This window comes from Lagenorhynchus albirostris, chromosome 9, assembly GCF_949774975.1.
Source record: "Lagenorhynchus albirostris chromosome 9, mLagAlb1.1, whole genome shotgun sequence".
Classification (NCBI taxonomy): Eukaryota; Metazoa; Chordata; class Mammalia; order Artiodactyla; family Delphinidae; genus Lagenorhynchus; species Lagenorhynchus albirostris.
In genome coordinates, this window is record NC_083103.1 from 48,469,600 (window position 1) to 48,490,471 (window position 20,872).

At 40.0% G+C, this 20,872-nt stretch overlaps 2 protein-coding genes across 2 annotated transcripts in view; one reads left to right on the forward strand and one right to left on the reverse strand.

Annotated features, from left to right (window-relative positions):
• Window positions 1–20,872, forward strand: part of LOC132525279 (olfactory receptor 56A1-like) — a 37,245-nt gene that overhangs the window by 6,304 nt on the left and 10,069 nt on the right.
• Window positions 3,621–4,586, reverse strand: LOC132525278 (olfactory receptor 52W1). The gene is given in 3 exon segments (XM_060157816.1): window positions 3,621–3,944; window positions 3,947–4,540; window positions 4,542–4,586. Coding segments are annotated over 3 exon segments (963 nt in total).

Consider the following 20,872-nt stretch of genomic DNA (forward strand, 5'->3'; position numbering starts at 1 on the left):
TCTTAGTTAATCCTTTTAGTAACTTCTTGAAGTAGGAACTATCATTTCCCCATTTTACAAGTGAATTAACAGGCTCAGAGAGGTTAAATAAACTAGTGCAAGGCATACAGTGAGTTAATGGAGGATCTGGGATTCAAATCTGCGTCTGCCTGATTCCAGCTTTAACTATTAACTAGTAGTTCCTTTTGGTGAAGGGAGAGATCAACACGTTCCTTCTGCTCTCCTGAGTGTGGTGGGAGGGGTGTGTGCCAGGTGGAAGTACAACGTGATGTGGTGACAAGGAAATGGGCAGGATGAGAGAAGAGCTGCAACAGACCAAACCGGAAACCCCAAGCTTCCTGTTACGTGAAACCAAGTCTCTTCCTCCTACTGCCCCTTTAGCACATTTTTTGTTATTGTTGACAAGGAGAGGTCACCTGGTAAAGTACAACTGGCACCTCTGTTCCCTCAGAAAGGAATTCTGAGTGAGGTAGACAGAGACAAGGACAAGAGACACAGACGTGGGGCAAAACTGACCAACAGTGCAAGGAGACAGATGCAGAGGGACAGAGACGTTGAGAGCGGTTGAGAGACAGAGGCAGAGAGCGATGCACATCTGTATCCTGAAGGGGGTCCAGAATGAGAAGGGGGTGGTTGAAATAGGGGTGCAAGGATGATGAGCTGTTGGTGAAATCAGATGAGGCTCTCTTTCAGATTTTTGTTCATAGAGGGAGCTTGGAGGGGAAATTGGGTACTGTTGAACTCCTTGACCAGAAGCCCATACCTCTGTCTTCTGTCTTTTGTGGTCTGAATACCATGATTCTCTAGGCTCCCTAAATTCCATCCTGCCCTTCTCTAAGTAAGTCCGTCTTTCCTTTCAGCTCACAGAGTCTGAGACTGAAATTTGATGAAGGAAAGCACATGACAGCTGAGTTCTAGGTGGAGCTGATGAGCCCAAGGCCTGGGCTCTTTGGGCCATATCCTGTTCATGGGTTTTGCCACCATGGTAGCACGTTCTGGCGTCTCCCTGGGAAAAAAGGCACAGCCTATCAGCATATCTGAGGAGTGACCAGAGTGGAGAGCACAGGGAAACAAACAGGTAGGGGCTGTTATCCGGAGAACATGCTGCTCTCTGCAAGAGCCTCCAGGGCAGTACAGAATAGTTTGGATAGCAAAGACCTCAGAGTGATCAAGAGCCCTAACAAGTCTCTTCACTTCTCTCAGGCTACAGGGATAATCCTATAGGTCCCTAATCGCTTATTTGAAACCTTTTGGGATGGATGTGTTTTGGAATTTAGAATTTTTCAGATTTTAGAAAGGGAATATTGTGCCCTTATGATATATAAAGGAATACCCCAGTGAGATTGAGGGTAGTGCCCTGTCATCAAACACATCAATATTTCTGTAGCTAAATGTATGAATATTCACACTAAGTGAGATAAATAGTATAAATATGATCATGACGGGTCAGGCCAGATTTTGGGTCAAAGTTATGAAAAAACTATTGTTTCTTCAGAGATGTTTTATTTTGTAATTATAGGTAAGGGATTATGGGCTTATAATTGTTCTCAGGTGGGTGAGGAGTAAGCGTGCCGGAAAAGCCTTCTGAACACACTGCATGCTAAGGTATGTATGCGATCTCAATCCAAAACAAAAGGTAAATGTCTGCGTGGGTGGACTTTTGGCTTAGCAGTGAACAAGGTACAGCTTTGGACTCAGCTGCCTTGGGAGTTGTGCACAACCATGGAGTGAAGGTGCCTTAGCAGAGAGGCTTCCTGTGGTGGGAGGGAGACAACTCACCACTTTTGAACATCGGCTGCACATGATTTCCCTTTTCACGTACCAGAGGTGAAAGACAAAAAATGGTGTGTGTGACACATGACTGTCATGCATTTCTTTATATTTCTTTATGATAATGTTGTAATAAGTATCTTACTGCATACGTCTTTATTCACATCTCTATTTTGTCAGGATAGATTTATAGAGGAGGAATCACTAAGAGAAGGATGTGTACATCTTAAAGACTCATGACCCATTAGGATTAGAATTTTGTCACAATTATCTGTAAAATCATTGCCTGGAGGGCTTTTTAACTTAGAACTTCATGAAAAAAGATTAGCCTTGAGAATGACTGAGCCCACACTTGTGTGGAGGAGAACCATAGATTTCCTCCTCATCCACTTGGCTTCAGCATTAACACCTCTGAAAATCACACTGAGCTCCTGGACTGTCTCTTTAGTTCCTTGTTAATGAGGACCTGGTGAGACCCCACGTGGCTCTGGAGATGGCATCACTTGCTTTTTCGGATCTGCAGCCCTCCTGTGTGATATCCCATGGTGCTTGGTCCAGACGTCTGAGTGGTCCAGATTGTACTGGGCTTCAGGTCTTAATGGTCTTCAGGTCTTAATGGCTAACCCTAATACCCACGGTTATGATAGTTTTCCCAGAGAGCTTGGGTCTGCCTGTGCAGCCCATAGCTTTCTCTGACCTCATAACAGTGACTCCCTGCCTTTTGAGAATATTCTCATTCTGGATTTTATGCTGGCATGAAAGATTTTTTTGTGCAATGTCCTTGCAGTGTGGAGTCTTTTAGCAGAAAGTGAATCCCATGTTGGGCAATACCACAATGCTTCCTGTTTAATATCTCTGTTCTCTGGAAGCCACAACAGTGTGAAATATTCCTATTTCATCATATTGCACCAGCATCGTGTGCTACTCGTGATGTTGGCCAGAACAAATGGGGGTTCTATTTGATGAGGATTTTTTTTGAGAATTCTACATTCTGGCTCAGGATGCACAAAAGGGCAGACTGGTAAGAGACCATAATGCCTCGACCTCAGGCAAACAGGTGAAATATTAAATACAACGATTTTCTGGGATATCAAAATTTCTTTCAGTTGGACCCCTGGCCCCTGAAGCTGCAGGCCCAGGGAGAGACATTGTAGCCATTAACTCCCGAGACTTGGGCAGCGCAGTGAGGGTAGCGGGAATAGTGATTACACATGAGACCAAGAAGATTCTCTGAACTGAATATGTCTTAAGGATCAGGGTCTTTAGACAAATTTGGGACTCCGGGGCACATTATCCAGATTCTCAGAAGGTGGGGAATAAGCCTGTTTAGCTCCTTCCCTAAGGACAGACTGAAAACAGCATCTGGCTCCAGGCATAGAGGGCTGTGATCCCAGACAGGTACCCAAGCACTTGCCTCCAGAGGCAGTGTCAGTCTTCCCAGGCTCCCGGGTCCAGGATCTGTAGAGGAGCTTTTGTGTGGGAACAGGGGCAGACTTAGGTTAAAATGATGGGGCAGTGTAGGGGGAGGAGGAGGAGGGTAGTCTTCTTTAAGTTAAATTGTGTGTACTGTGATCCCATGATAATTCCCTGGTCCCTTTTCATATTTTCTCTGCATGGTGACATGTGGTAGCCTGTCTCCTGCCTCCTCCCAGGCAGAATGCATGGCTAGGCCAGTCTACATATGCCAGTGGTACACACAGTAGAGCCTTCACAGCAAGTATCTGTTGAGTGATTATCACAGTCATAGGCAGACCATGGGACGAAGATGACATAATCCATACCTCCAGACCCCAGACTCCTCTGAATGTCCCCCCACTTCCACCCCCAGCCTCCGTTGTTTTCACTGCCTATTAGAACTGGCTTTTTCTGAATGCAAAGGTTTCTAGGAGCTGGTCGCTGATCTGCTTGGTGCGGGCCCCGTAGATGAGCGGGTTGAGGGCAGATGGTAGCAGCAAATAGTTGTTAGAAAGAAGGATGTGCATGGGCTTTGGGATGGTGTGATGACCAAAGAGGCGTGTGAGGTATGAGAAGAGACCAGGCACGTAGAAGGCTAGAATGACACAGATGTGGGAACTCCACGTACCAAAGGCCTTGGCACGGGCTTCCCGGGTAGGCAGCCACAGCACAGCGTGGGCAATGAGCCCATAAGAGCCTGTGATGCCTAGAATATCTATACACCTGACACGGCCAATGGAAGCGCCAGCCCATACAAGTTGCTGGCCAGAGTGTTACCCCCGACCAGCTCCACCACCGCCATGTGTGCAAAGTAGGCGTGGTCTGTGGTCTTGGCTCAGAAGTGCCCAAATTGTGCAACCAGCAGAGGGAAAGGCACAACAACTGCCACAGCTTTCAGTGCCAGTGCCAGGGCTGCATAGCCCACGCGGGCTTTGGTGACTAGGACGGGGTAGTGCAGTGGACGCCCTACTGCCACAGCACGATCACAGGCCATGGCCAACAGTACACCAGATTCCACGGCCATTGGTGCATGAACAAAGAACATCTGGACCAGACAGGCAACGTATGGCACAGGCTGGGGCCCAAGCCACAGCACAGCCAACAGCCCTGGAGCTATAGATGTGGCTAAACCCAGGTCTGTGGCTGCCAGGGTGGCCAGGAGCAGAAACATGGGCTTGTGCAATGTAGAGTCTATCTCCACCACTGCCAGCAGTGCTCCATTGCCCAGCAGGGAAAGCAGATACATGGGCCCAGAGACCAGTGTCAAACAGGCCTGGGCAACCCCGAACTCTGGAATGCCAGTCAGTATGAAGAAGGGTTGGGCGTGAGAAGGTGGAGTTGGACTGTGGAGCTTCTGCCATCCTGTGGGGTCAAAGCTTTAGGGCTCATGGGGGCATCAGTCCTGATAGGAGAAGGACAAAGGGAGAGATGTGGGGGGTGTCTCAGTGGCATAGATCCATCCAGGTATGTGTAGGAGTGGTGCAGGGCTGGGAGGATTGCAGTGTTATAACCTTTGACTGTTTTGGATAGATAATCCAGGTCACAACCCTAGCTGGGATGGGAGAATCCTTGTGCCTGAAAGTCCATGAGTATTGCAGGGGGAGTAATGGGAGACAGTGGTAGTGAAGTGTGGTGTCACTGCTGCAGTGGCTAGTATAGCTGGAGCCCTCCATTTGGAGCTCAGCTGAGAGTGGAGCGGAGATGAATGTTTTTCTTCCTAAGGGTCCAAGTAGAGTCAATTTCGGTCTTGTAGATGGGGAGAAGGCCAGTGCTGGGTGGGGATCAGGCCTCAGGCTGGTTTTGTCCCTGACTGTGTATCCTTAAGCAGAACTCCTGGGCCTCAGCTTCCTCAGCTCTGCAGTGCGGGTGAGCGCAGTGATCTTAAGTGTTGCCCAGCTTTAACATTCTGGGCACCAACCCACAAGAAGAAAGAAGGAGAGTAGAGAGAAAGGGAGAAACAGGAGGAGGAGGCAGATGGGACCTGGAGTGAAGGCTGATGTGACAGGAGAAAACCTCGTGGGTTTTTGGGGTGTGGGATGTGTATTTTATTCTTAACTTGATGCTGAAGTAGTGAACTTGAACGTGGGCTGGAGAATTGATGCTGGGCCTGGGAAGCAATGGAGAAAGAGATGGCAGCAAAAAAAAGGAACTTCTCTGTCTTCTTTCCTTCTTCACGAACCAGAAGGGGGTTACCCTCGAGTTTCATTCCTGGGGTGCCAGAGACAGAACAGGTGACAGAAGGGGAGGAGATGGCACTCAACCCAGAGTGGTAGCCAGAAGAGGAAGAAGCATCTCTGGTGTTGGAGGAGGCAGGATGAGTAGAACCGATTCCTCCCAGAATCTAGCCAATGGCAGAAACTTAATAAAGGTTGGATGGATAAATGAAGGAGGAAGAAAGCACCAGCAGAAGACTTGACTGGGGAAAGAGCCTAAGCACCGTGTGTTTGCAACTTCTCTTCACCTTGACGAATGCCTGTGGGGCCCTTTCTACCCACTTCCCTCAGGACCCTTACCCCTCCCACCTGGGCCACATTAACTCTTCCCTGTTCTGCCTCTGCTAGCCTGGGTAACTCAGGAAGTAGAGTAAGGAGGCAGGGATGGGGGCAACAAGGAAAGAGACTGAGTTTTGGCAGTGGAAAGATCTGGGTTCGAGGAACACTTCCTCTGGGAGGTCTTTGCTGACTTCCTGAAGTCTGGAGAGAAGACCTTGTTTTCTTTATTCTTTAATAGCATCAGTTCCCCTCTGTTGTAATTACTTGTCTCTCTCTCCCCCACTAGACTGAAAGAGTTACAGGCAGTGCTTATTAGCCTCAATATTACCACTGCTTATCACAATGCCTGTTAGTTAGTTGTCTATAAATAAATATTTATTGCTCTTAATTGTGGGACAAAATTGCTGGCCCAAACAGCCACGCAAACAGCATTTGCTAACAGGGGCTCCTACAGTTTCAGAAGCCTTCAGTATCCATGGAAATGAAAAAGAGTTATTCACCATCATCCACACATCCACTGAGTAAAATTCTTTCTGCTATAATGAGACATATTCTAAAAATCACCACACTATGTAAGGTAATATAACGAAACCACAGGGCCTATGGGAAAAATGGGAGTAGGGGCACAACATTAACAACTTAATCAATGACACATTTAAAAAAAGGATGGGAAGCTAATAAAAGTGGTAGTACCATTTTACACATGTTAAGAGGTTAGAATGTAACCTGTGGGATGAGTAAAAGCAGTTCTAAGGGGGAATGTTATAGCAATAAATGCCTACATTAAGAAGCAAGAAAGATTCCCAAATAAACAACCTCACTATATACCTTAAGGGATGTAGAAAAAGAAGAAGAAACTGAGCCCAAAGTTAGCAGAAGAAAGGAAATAATAAAGATTAGATCAGAAATAAATGAAATAGAGAACAGGAAAATGATGGAAAATATTAACCAAACTAAGAGTTGATTCTTTAAAACGATAAACAAAAAAATAATAAATCCTTAGCTAGACTAACCAAGGAAAAAAGAGAAAGAGACCAAATCAACAAAATTATAAATAAAAAGGAGACATTAGAATGGATATCACAGAAATTCGAAGGGTCATAAGATGCTACCGTGAATAACTGTACACCAACTAACTGTACAACCTAGAAGAAATGGAAAAATTCTTAGAAACATACAATTTACAGTTCAAGACTGAATCAGAAAAAAGTAGAAAATCTGAATAGACCAATGACTAGTAAGGAGATTGAATCAGTAATCACATTCTCCTGGTGAAGAAAAGTCCAGGACCGGATGGCTTCACTGGTAAAATTTTACCAAATATTTAAAGAATTAACCCCCAGCCTTCTCAAGCTCTTTGAAAAAAGAGCTTGAATTTGAGTTTCTTTGAAACTCAAAGAGTTTGAGTTTCTTTGAAAAAAATTCAAGAGGAGGGAACACTCCCAAACTCATTTTACAAGCCCAGTATTCTCCTGATAACAAAACCAGAAAAGGACACTGCTAGAAAAGAAAACTACAGGCCAATATCCCTGATAAATATAGATGCAAAAATTCTCAATGAAATACGGCAAACCAAATTCAAACTATTCTCAAACTATTCCAAAATACTGCAAGGTAAGGAATGCTTCTGAGCTCATTCTATGAGGCCAGCATCACCCTGATATCAAAACCAGACAAAGAAATTAAAAAAAAAAAAGAATTACAAGTCAATATCACTGATGAACATAAGTGCAAAAATCCTCAGCAAAATATTAGCAACAAATTTAGCAATACATTAAAAGTATCATAAACCATGATCAAGTGGGATTTACCCCTGGTATGCAAGGATGATTTAACATACACAAATCAATCAATGTGATACGTCATGTTAATAGAATGAAAAAAAGAATCACATGATCATCTCAATAAATGCAAACAAAGCATATGACAAAACTCAACATCTATTCATGATAAAAACTCAACAGATTAGGCATAGAAGGAACATATCTCAACATAAAAAAGGCCATATACGACAAGCCCACATCTAACTTCATACTCAGTGGGGAAAGGTTGAAAGCTTTTCCTCTAAGATCAGGAACAAGACAGTGGTGCCCACTCTCAGCACTCCTATTTAACATAGCACTAGAGGACTTCCCTGGTAGTCCAGTGGTTAAGACTCCACACTTCCAAGGCAGGCGGTGCGGGTTCGATCCCTGGTCAGGGAACTAAGATCCCACATGCCGAGTGGTGTGGCTAAAAAACAAAACAAAACAAACAACAGAAAAAACACCCCCACATATCACTAGAAGTCCTAACTAGAGCAATCAGGCAAGAAAAAGAAATAAATAAGTATCTGAATTGGAAAGGAAGAAGTAAAATGGTCTCTATTTTTAGGTGACATGATTTTATATAGAGAAAATTCTGAAGAGTTAATCAAAAGACTATTAGATCTAATCAATGAATTCAATAAGGTTATAGGATACAAAATTAACATGCAAAATTCAGTAGCATTTTTATACGCTAATGACAAATTTTCTGAAAAATAAAAGAAATGATTCCAAATCATTTACAATAGAATCAAAAACAATAAAATAATTAGGAATAAATGTAACTAAGGAGATGAAAGATCTCTATTCTGAAAGCTATAATACATTGATGAAAGAAATTGAACAAGACACAGATAAGTGGGAAGGGTATCTTGTGTTAATGGACTGGAAGAATTAATTTTGTTAAAATGTCACTACTACCAAAAGCCACCTATAGATTCAAATGCAATCCCTATCAAGATTCCAATAGCATTTTTTTTTCACTGAAGTAGAAAAAAATACTCCTAAAATTTATACGGAACCACAAAAGACCATGAATAGCCAAAGAAATCATGAGAAAGAAGAACATAAGCTATACTCTAAAGCTATAGTTATCAAAACAGTATGGTACTGGAAGAAAAACAGACAAATAGACCAATGGAACAGAACTGAGAGCCCAGGAATAAACACAAGCATACACAGTCAACTAATATTTGACAAGGGAGCCAAGAATACTTGATGGAGAAAAGAGAGTCTTTTCAATAAATAGTGCTGGGTTAATTGGATATTCACATGTAAAAGAATGAAACTGGATCCATATCTTACACCACTCACAAAAATTAACTCAAAATAGATTAAAGACGTTAGTGAATGAACCCGAAATTATGGAACTCCTAGAAGAAAACATAGAAATAAAGTTTCTTGGCATAGATCTTGGTAATATTTTTCTTTGGATATGACACCTAAAGCACAGGCAACAAAATAAAAAATAAACAAGTAGGACTACATCAAACTAAAAAGTTCTGCACAGCAAAAGAAACGATCAACAAAATGAAAAGACAATCTATGGAATGGGAAAAAAATCTTTGCAAGCCATGTATCTGATAAGGGGTTAATATCCAAGATACATAAAGAACTCATACAACTCAATAGCATAAAACCAAATAACCCAATATAAAAAATGGGCAAAGGACCTGAATAGACATTTCTTCAAAGAATATGTGTGAAAGGCCAATAAGTACATGAAAAGATGTTCAACATCACTAGTAATTAGGGAAATGCAAATTAAAACCACAATGAGCTATCACTTCATGCATGCTAGAATGGCCATCATTAAAAGACAAGAGAATACAAATGCCAGCATGGATGTGGAGAAAAGAAGAACATGTGTGCACCACTGGTGGGACTATAAATTGATACAGCTACTATGGGAAGTAGTATGAAGGATCCACAAAAGATTAAAAATAGAACTACCATATGATCCAGCAATTCCACTTCTGGGAAACAGGTGACCCTTGAGCAACATGGATTTGAACTGCATGGGTCCACTTATATGTGAATTTTTTTTCAATAAATACATGCTACAGTACTACATAATCCACAGTTGGCTGAATCCATGGATATGGAGGGCCAAATGTAAAGTTTATGTGGATTTTCGACTGTTTGGGGTTTGGGGGGTCTGTGGCCCTAATACCTGCATTGTTCATGGGTCAAGTGTATATCCATAGGAAATGAGAACACTAACTCCAAAAGATATCTGCAACCCCATGTTCATAGCAGCATTATTTACAATAGCCAACACAGGGAAATAACCTAAGTGTCTGTTGATGGATAAAGAAGTTGTGGTATATATATGAGGAAATCCTACCGTTTGTGACAACACGGATGGACTTTGACGGCATTATGCTAAGTAAAATAACTCAGAGAGAGAAAGGCAAAGACTGTATGATCTCACTAATATGTGGAATCTAAGAAAAAAAAAGATGAAGAAAGGAAAAAACCCTAAACTCATAGGAAAAGAAATTAGACTTTTGGTTACCTGAGGAAGAGGGTGGAGGGAGGAGAAATTGGAGAAAGGTGGTCAAAAGGTACAAACTTTCAGTTATAAGATAAATTATTACTGGGGATGTAATGTAAAACATGATGACTATAGCTAATGTTGCCGTGTGATGTAGGAAAGTTGTTAAGAGAGAAAATCCTATGAGTTCTTATCACAAGGAGAAAACCTTTTTCCTTTCTTTTGTTTTTATTTTATCTGTATGAGAAGATGGATATTAGCCAAACCTAGTTGGTACTCATTTCACAATATATGTAAATCAAATCATCATGCTGTATGCCTTAAACTTATACAGTCATGTATATCAGTTATTTCTCAATAAAACTGGAAAAAATTTGCTTAGGTTTGTTTTATGGTTCCTAATAAGGTCTATCTTGGTAATTGTCCATGGGTGATTGATTTAAAAAGATGTATGGTCACTTGTTGTTACGTGGTCTTCTATGTGTGTCAACCAGATCCTGTTGGTTGATTATGTTGGTCAGTTCTCCTATATCCTTGCTCATTTTCTGTCTAGTAGTTCTATCAGTTGCAGAGATAGAAGAACTTCAGCACTGAGGGGGTTTTGAAGTACTGAATTATAATTGTGATTTGTCTATTTTTCTTTTCAGTTATTTCAGTTTATGCTTAATGTGTTTTGAGGCTTTGTTCTTTGGTGTATACATGCTTAGGATATATCTTCCTGGCGAATTGATGCTTTTATTATTATGTAATGTGTCTCTTTGTCACTAGCAATTTTTTTTGCTTTGTAGTCTACTTCATCTGCTATTGATATAGCCACTCCTGCTGTTTTGATGAATGTTTGTATAATTATATATATATATATATATTCCTTTTATTTTCAACTTATCTATGTCATTGGATATGAAGTGAATTTCTTAACAGCATACGATTGGGGTGTGTTTTCTTTTTTTTTTTTTCATCTACTTTGCCAGTCCCTGTTTTTTTAACTTGTGTGTTTAGACCATTCATGGTTCAGGTAATTTTTAATATATTAGGGCTTAAGTCTGACATTTTATTATTTGTTTCTTTGTCTCAGTCCTCTGTTTCTGTTATTTAAGGTTTTTTTTATGTGGACCATTTTTAAAGTCTTTATTGAATTTGTTACAATATTGCTTCCGTTTTATGTTTTGGATTTTTAGCCTCAAGGCGTGTGGGAGCTTCGCTCCGCCACCAAGGATGGAACCCATACCCCCTGCATTGGAAGGCGAAGTCTTAACCATTGGACCGCCAGGGAAGTCCCTCTGTTTCTGTTTTCTTGCCTTTCTGTGGGTTACTTGAAGATTTTTAGCATTCCTTCTTGATTTATTTGTAGAGTTTTTGAGTGTATGGCTTTGTATAGTTTTCTTTGTGGTTGCTCTATTAAAATATACATGTATGATACACAGTCCACTGACAACAATATTTTACCACTTTTAATGGTAAAACCTTAGTTCCATTTAGCACCTTTACTCTTCCCATTTTAAAATATTATTTCTTGAATGTCAGATGGTGTAATAACTTTCATTTTAATCATTGCATGTGATATAAAAAATTCATGGGAAGAAGCATTTACCCATATTCCTACTCTTTTCATTACTCTTTATTCTTTCTTGATGCTCCAAATAATCCTTCCTCTGACGTTTGTAGACACCCATGTAACCCACACTCCTCTCAATATATAGAATGTTTTCATCAGATAAAGTGCCTTCTGCTTCCTCCTACCCCAGAGGCAATCACTGTTATGATTTTTATCACCATAGACAGGTTTTTATCTGTGTGGAACCTCATATAAATGGAATCATGCAGTATATAGCCTTTTGTGACTGGTCTATTTCATGCAACATAATGGTCTTGAGTTTAACGTGTGTTGTTGTATGTTTTAGTAGTATAAAAAATTTATTTTATATTGGAGCATAGTTGATTAACAATGTTGTGCTAGTTTCAGGTGTACAGCAAAGTGATTCAGTTATACACATACATGTATCTATTCTTTTTCAAATTCTTTTCCTGTTCAGGTTATTACTGAATATAGAGCAGTGTTCCCTGTGCTAAACAGTAGGTCCTGGTTGGTTATCTAATTTTTCTTTTTAACATCTTAATTGGAGTATAATTGCTTTACAATGTTGTGTTAGTTTCTGCTGTATAACAAAGTGAATCAGCTATACGTATACATATATCCCCATATCCCCTCCCTCTTGCGTCTCCCTCGCACCCTGCCTTTCCTACCCCTCTAGGTGGTCACAAAGCATTGAGCTGATCTCCCTGTGCTATACAACTGCTTCCCACTAGCTATCTATTTTACATTTGGTAGTGATTATATGTCAATGCCACTCTCTCACTTTGTCTCAGCTTACCCATCCCCTTCCCCGTGTCCTCAAGTACATTCTCTACGTCTGTATCTTTATTCCTGTCCTGCCCCTAGGTTCTTCAGAACCATTTTTTCTTTAGATTCCATATATATGTGTTAGCATATGGTATTTGTTTTTCTCTTACTGACTTACTTCACTCTGTATGACAGTCTCGAAGTCCATCCACCTCACTCATCCACCTCACTACAAATAACTCAATTTCGTTTCTTTTTATGGCTAATATTCCATTGTATATATGTGCCACATCTTCTTTATCCATTCATCTGTCGATGGACACTTAGGTTGCATCCATGTGCTGACTATTGTAAATAGAGTGAAATGAACATTGTGGTACATGACTTTTTTGAATTATGGTTTTCTCAGGGTATATGTCCAGAAGTGGGATTGCTGGGTTGTATGGTAACTCTATTTTTAGTTTTTTTAGGAACGTCCATACTGTTCTCCATAGTGGCTATATCAATTTACATTCCCAACAACAGTGCAGGAAGGTTCCCTTTTCTCCACACCCTCTCCAGCATTTATTGTTTGTAGATTTTTTGATGATGGCCACTCTGACTGGTGTGAGGTGATACCTCATTGTAGTTTTGATTTGCATTTCTCTGATGATTAGTGATGTTGAGCATCCTTTCATGTGTTTGTTGGCAATCTGTATATCTTCTTTGGAGAAATGTCTGTTAAGGTCTTCTGCCCATTTTTGGATTGGATTGTTTGTTTTTTTGATATTGAGCTGCATGAGCTGCTTGTAAATTTTGGAGATTAGTCCTTTGTCAGTTGCTTCATTTGCAAATATTTTCGCCCATTCTGAGGGTTGTCTTTTCGTCTTGTTTATGGTTTCCTTTGCTGTGCAAAAGCTTTTAAGTTTTTTTAGGTCCCATTTGTTTACTTTTGTTTTTATTTCCATTTCTCTAGGAGGTGGGTCAATAAGGATATTGCTGTGATTTATGTCATAGAGTGTTCTGCCTATGTTTTCCTCTAAGAGTTTTATAGTGTCTGGCCATACATTTAGGTCTTTAATCCATTTTGAGTTTATTTTGTGTATGGTGTTAGGGAGTGTTCTAATTTCATTCTTTTATATGTAGCTGTCCAGTTTTCTCAGCACCACTTATTGAAGAGGCTGTCTTTTCTCCATTGTATATTCTTGCCTCCTTTATCAAAAGTAAGGTGACCATATGTGAGTGGGTTTATCTCTGGGCTTTCTATCCTGTTCCATTGATCTATATTTCTGTTTTTGTGCCAGTACCATACTCTCTTGATTGCTGTAGCTTTGTAGTAAAGTCTGAAGACCAGGAGCCTGATTCCTCCAGCTCCATTTTTCTTTCTCAAGATTGGTTTGGCTATTCAGGGTCTTTTGTGTTTCCATACACATTGTGAAATGTTTTGTTCTAGTTCTGTGAAAAGTGCCATTGGTAGTTTGATAGGGATTGCATTGAATCTGTAGATTGCTTTGTGTAGTATATTCATTTTCACAATGTTGATGCTTCCTATCCAATTTCATGGTATACCTCTCCATCTGTTTGTATCATCTTTAATTTCTTTCATCAGTGTCTTATAGTTTTCTGCATACAGGTCTTTTGTCTCTTTAGGTAGGTTTATTCCTAGGTATTTTATTATTTTTGTTGCAGTGGTAAATGGGAGTGTTTCCTTAATTTCTCTTTCAGATTTTTCATCATTGGTGTATAGGAATGCAAGAGATTTCTGTGCACTAATTTTGTATCCTGCTACTTTACCAAATTCGTTGATTAGCTCTTGTAGTTTTCTGGTAGCATCTTTAGGAATCTCTATGTATAGTATCGTGTCATGTGCAAACAGTGACAGCTTTACTTCTTTTCTGATTTAGATTTCTTTTATTTCTTTTTCTTCTCTGATTGCTGTGGCCAAAACTTCCAAAAGTATGTTGAATAATAGTGGTGAGAGTGGGCAATCTTCTTTTGTTTCTGATCTTAGTAGAAATGGTTTAAGTTTTTCAGCATTGAGAATGATGTTGGTTGTGGGTTTGTCATATATGGCCTTTACTATTTTGAGGTAAGTTCCCTCTATGCCTACTTTCTGGAGGGTTTTTATCATAAACGGTGGTGAATTTTGTCAAAAGCTTTTTCTGCATCAATTGATATGATCATATGGTTTTTATCCTTCAGTTTGTTAATATGGTGTATCACATTGATTGATTTGCATATATTGAAGAATCCTTGCATTCCTGGAATAAACCCCACTTGATCATGGTATATGATCCATTTAGTGTGCTGTTGGATTCTGTTTGCCAGTATTTTGTTGAGGATTTTTGCATCTATGTTCATCAGTGATACTGGCCTGTAGTTTTCTTTTTTTGTGTGACACCTTTGTCTGGTTTTAGTATCAGGGTGATGGTGGCCTCATGGAATGAGTTTGGGAGTGTTTCCCTCTCTGCTATATATTGGAAGACTTTGAGAAGGGTAGGTGCTAGCTGTTCTGTAAATGTTTGATAGAATTCTCCTGTGAAGCCATCTGGTCCTGGGCTTTTATTTGTTGGAGGATTTTTTTTTTTTAATTAAGGGTACTTTAATTAATTTATTTATTTATTTATTTTTGGCTGTGTTGAGTCTTCGTTTCTGTGCGAGGGCTTTCTCTAGTTGTGGCAAGCAGGGGCCACTCTTCATCACCGTGCACGGGCCTCTCACTGTCATGGCCTCTCTTGTTGTGGAGCACAGGCTCCAGACGCGCAAGCTCAGTAGTTGTGGCTCACGGGCCTAGTTGCTCCGCAGCATGTGGGATCTTCCCGGACCAGGGATCGAACCCGTGTCCCCTGCATTAGCAGGCAGATTCTCAACCACTGCGCCACCAGGGAAGCCCTGTTGGAGGATTTTTAATCACAGTTTCCATTTCAGTGCTTGTGATTGGTCCGTTTAAATTTTCTCTTTCTTCTTTGTATAGTCTCGGAAGGTTGTGCTTATCTCAGAATTTGTCCAGTTCTTCTAGGTTGTCCTTTTTATTGGCATATAGTTGCCTTGTAGTAATCTCTCATGATCCTTTGTTTTTCTGCAGTGTCAGTTGTTACTTCTCCTTTTTCATTTCTAATTCTGTTGATTTGAGTCTTCTCCCTTTTTTTCTTGATGAATCTCGCTAGTGGTTTTTCAATTTTGTTTATCTTCTGAAAGAACCAGCTTTTAGTTTTATTGATCTGTGCTATTGTTTCTTTCATTTCTTTATCATTTATTTCTGATCTGATCTTTATGATTTCTTTCCTTCTGCTAACTTTGGGGTCTTTTTTTAATTCTTTCTCTAATTGCTTTAGGTGTAAGTTTAGGTTGTTTATTAGAGATTTTTCTTGTTTCTTGAGGTAGGATTGTATTGCTATAAACTTCCCTCTTAGAACTGCTTTTGCTGCATCCCATAGGTTTTGGGTCTTCATGTTTTCATTGTCCTTTGTTTCTAGGTATTTTTTGATTTCCTCTTTGATTTCTTCAGTGATCTCTTGGTATAGGAGCGTATTGTTTAGCCTCCACGTGTTTGTATTTTTTACAGGTTTTTTCCCTGTAATTGATATCTAATCTCATAGTGTTGTGGTCAGAAAATATACTTGATATGAGTTCAATCTTCTAAAATTTACCAAGGCTTGATTTGTGACCCAAGATATGATCTATCCTGGTGAATGTTCCATGAGCACTTGAGAAGAAAGTGTATTCTGTTGTTTGGGGATGGAATGTCCTATAAATATCAATTAAGTCAATCTTGTTTAATGTGTCATTTAAAGCTTGTGTTTCCTTATTTATTTTCATTTTGGATGATCTGTCCATTGGTGAAAGTGTGGTGTTAAAGCCTCCTACTATTATTGTGTTACTGTGGATTTCCCTTATTTTGGCTGTTAGCATTTGCCTTACGTTTTGAGGTGCCTCTATGTTGGGTGCATAAATATTTACAATTGTTATATCTTCTTCTCGGATTGATCCCTTGATCATTATGTAGTGTCCTTCTATGCCTCCTGTAATACTCTCTATTTTAAAGTCTATTTTGTCTGATGTGAGAATTGCTACTCCAGCTTTCTTTTGATTTCCATTTGCATGGAATATCTTTTTCCATCCCCTCACTTTCAGTCTGTATGCCTCTCTAGGTCTGAAGTGGGTCTCTTGTAGACAGCATATATATGCGTCTTGTTTTTGTATCCATTCAGCCAGTCTATGTCTTTTGGTTGGTGCATTTAATCCATTTACATTTAAGGTAATTATCGATATGTATGTTCCTATTACCATTTTCTTAATTGTTTTGGGTTTGTTATTATAGATCTTTTCCTTCTCTTGTGTTTCCTGCCTAGAGAAGTTCCTTTAGCATTTGTTGTAAAGCTGGTTTGATGGTGCTGAATTCTCTTAGCTTTTGCTTGTCTGTAAGGTTTTAATTTCTCTGTCAAATCTGAATGAGATCCTTGCCAGGTAGAGTAACCTTGGCTGTAGGTTGTTCCCTTTCATCACTTTATGTCATGCCACTCCCTTCTGGCTTGCAGAGTTTCTGCTGAAAGATCATCTGTTAACCTTATGGGTATTACCTTGTATGTTATTTGTTGCTTTTCCCTTGCTGCTTTTAATACTTTTTCTTTGTATTAAATTTTGATAGTTTGATTAATATGTTCTTAGCATGTTTCTCCTTGGATTTATCCTGTATGGGACTGTCTGTGTTTCCTGGACTTGATTGACTATTTGCTTTCCCATGTTTGGGAAGTTTTGAACTATAATCTCTTCAAATATTTTCTCAGTCCCTTTCTTTTTCTCCTCTTCTGGGACCCCTGTAATTCGAATGTTTGTGTGTTTAGTGTTGTCTCAGAGACTGTCCTCAATTCTTTTCATTCTTTTCTCTTTATTCTGCTCTGCAGTAGTTATTTCCACTATGTTATCTTCCAGGTCACTTATCCATTCTTCTGCCTCAGTTTTTCTGCTATTGATTCCTTCTAGAGAATTTTTAATTTTATTTATTTTGTTGTTCATCATTGTTTGTTTGCTCTTTAGTTTTTCTAGGTCCTTGTTAAACATTTCTTGTATTGTCTCCATTCTATTTCTAAGATTTTGTATCATCTTTACTGTCATTACTCTGAATTCTTTTTCAGATAGACTGCCTATTTCCTCTTCATTTGTTTGTTCTGATGGCTTTTTACCTTGCTCCTTCATCTGCTGTGTGTTTCTCTGTCTTCTCATTTTGCTTAACTTATTGTGTTTGTGGTCTCCATTTTGCAGGCTGCAAGTTTGTAGTTCCTGTTGTTTTCAGTGTCTGCCCCCAGTTGTTAAGGTTGGTTCAGTGGGTTGTGTAGACTTCCTGGTGGAGGCAACTGGTGCCTGTGTTCTGGTGGATGAGGCTGGATCTTGTCTTTCTGGTGGGCAGGACCACATCCTGTAGTGTGTTTGGGGATGTCTGTGAACTCATTATGGTTTTAGGCAGCCTCTCTGCTAATGGGTGGGGTTGTGTTCCTGTCTTGCTAGTTGTTTGGCATCGAGTGTCCAGCACTGACTGGAGTTTGCTGGTGTTTGAGTGGAGCTGGGTCTTAGCATTGAGATGGAGATCTCTGGGAGAGTTCTCGCTGATTGATATTATGTGGGGCTGGGAGGTCTCTGGTGGTCCAATGTCCTGAACTCAGCTACCCCATCTCAGAGGCTCACGCCTGACACCCAGCTGGAGCACCAAGACCCTCTCAGCCACACGCCTAGTCGTTACAAGAATTCCAGTGTCTCCTTTCTCTTTCCTCTCCTGGCAAGTAATAATAACTGCTGGGCCTCAGGTTCTCCTGAACATATCAATATGATCAGTAGCACAAGATGATATCTGGTCTTCCTAATGCAGCGCCGCCTGCAGCAGCAACTTCTTCCAGCTCCTCCCAAAGGTGGCTTTAAATACACAGGAGACTCTCTATAGAAACACCTATTTCTATTTCCTCTGTTTCTATTTCAGCATTTGTGATTCCAGAAAGCACATAATACTTGGACAGTGAACATTTCCTATCCAGTTTCTGTTGTTCTAGTATCAAAATTCATTTACCTAGTACAGGTAGCTAACATTCTTAGGTACCTAACTTTGTATCTAAACATTTATATATTTAAATCATTTCACCTGCATAACAATACTGCAGAGCAGGGATTATTCTTCCCCTTTATATATTCGAAAACAATAATTTATGGAAAAATATTGACAAAGGTCACATCTGGTGAGTGGTGGAGCATCAGTACAAGTGCAAGTCTATCTGTCTCCAGAGCCTTTCTGACACAGCACTCCTTCCTTGCATACAATTGAAGCTCTAGTTCTGCTCTGCAGGCCACGATCTCTGGGCCATTTTTGTGAATCTGCTGCTGCCGAGAGATATCTTCTCTCTAAATTCTCTCCCTTGAGAGTCTGGAAGAACTAAGGAGAGGCACAGAACTCAGAGAGGTTACCATCTTTATCTCATCCTGACTGTTCCAGCTTCTGTTACAAAAGGATAATATTCATAATGATACTGCTTATGCCCAGAAGAATCCTCACACACCTTCACACTCTTTATGGAAAGGCCAGGGCACTGAGGACCCAAGTGGAGGTAGATGTGGGGAATGAGAAGACCAGTAATGTGGGAAATGGTAAAGCTGATTGTGGTGGTATAGGGGACATTCTGTTTGCTCAAAATTATGTACCATACAGTCTGGAGCTGCACTCAAGGGCCTCAAATGAAGAGAGTATAAGTATGGCATATGGTTAAATTTCTGGATGTCACAATCTGGAGAATATGGGTGAGGAAACAATATATTATTGTAGTTGGTAGGCAGTGGTGTCATTATTTACATCAGTAGTAGGAAATTTAAGGTTTGGGGCTCATCCAGTAGGCGTACCCAAAGGTCAGACAAAATTCTTATTTGTAAAATTCCATAGACTGAAAGCAAGGGCCACTCTATTAAGAGGTCCTTAAACACTGGTTCCAGTGAGTAGATTCCAAAATTCTTAAAGGCCTTTGAAATGTAGATAGTACTAATCCATTGTTTTCAACAAATATGATCTCTGTTTTTGAAATGTCTCTTGACTGGTAAATTGAAGATATTGGATTTGAAAAGGAATTTATTATATGGCATTAGAGTATTAAAAAACTTGGTGAAAAGTGAGAGCTGGAAGGCTCTTGATTTCTTTAATTGCAAAAGGCAAGAAAAATTGGTTATAAAGTATATTTTAAGGAATTTCTTTAAAGAATAAGCAGAACTTGATTATCAGTTGGATATGTGAGAGGGAGAGAAAGATGACTATATTTTCATGCTGACACTTCTGTGGGTTTTATCTCCAGTCTTTGGTTTTTCAAGGAATATTGGCATAAGGTTCTCTTCTTATGAGTGAAGACAGAGATTGTGTTCCCCAGAGCCCAACATAATTAACCTGGAGGCCTGGTCATGTAGCTGTCCTTGCTTAACTCTCTAACTCTGTGAATAAAAGATTGACAGTTACATGTTCTTCCCTGAGACACTCATATTAATTCTGAGTACACATCCTATTGTCTGTCTCTGCACACAGGGAAGAAAATTTTGATAGACTCTCCACTTAAAAATAAATCTAAGGGCCATTCTTAATCTTGAAGGTCCTGAAGTAGTCACATCTCATTTGATTTCCCATTTCTACACACCACTGCCCTTCCTCCAGTCCTAAAATCTATTTTCTTAAAATTTCTTGGGTATATATATATATATATATACACACACATACATATATATATATATACATATACATATTTAAACTTTTTATTTTATATTGGAGTATAGCCAATTAACAATGTTGTGATATTTTCAGGTGCACAGCAAAAGCGACTCAGCCATATATATATTTCTTGGGTATATTTTAGAGTCCCCAAATTGCTGTAACCTCAGGTTCCCCCAGAAGTGTATTCCCTTTTATTGTGGTATATAGTCCTCCTAAGATACCAAGTCTTCAGATGTAAAACATATCTCTCCTGGCTGTGGGTAGAGTAGAGGGCTTATGCAGTCACAAATCTAACCCTGAACCCAGGGAGGTGTCAGAGGTTGGATGGTGCTTTCATCTGTTTGTCCAGCATGATTATACATATTCAAGAGAGACTTCAGCTTTTAAATACGGAGTGACAAGTTCTAGATTTATCCTCTCACTTGAAACAATAATAACAAAACCTGGACAAAATATATGAAACAATGGTTCTGAAGACAATGGACATTAGGCAATGGAGGATAGGAAACAAACGAGGTAAGTTCATTTTACTGGAGAAAGATTGTTGCAGTGTTCTGGAGAGGGATTCCAGGCCATGTCAAAGGGAGGGTGAACTTCAGCATAGCCTAACAGTCTTCCTGTGTTGAGGACATGGGAGTCAGGGGAGGCCAGTGCAGCTGGAATTCACAGGGTAGAGTACTGGAGAAAAGAGAATTGCCTAGAAAGAGAATTCCAAAAATCTATAGAGGGACCCCCTTAAGTATTCAGCAGAGTACTGATCGGTGCATGCATGTGTGGAAATTCTCCGAAAATATTTGAGAAAAC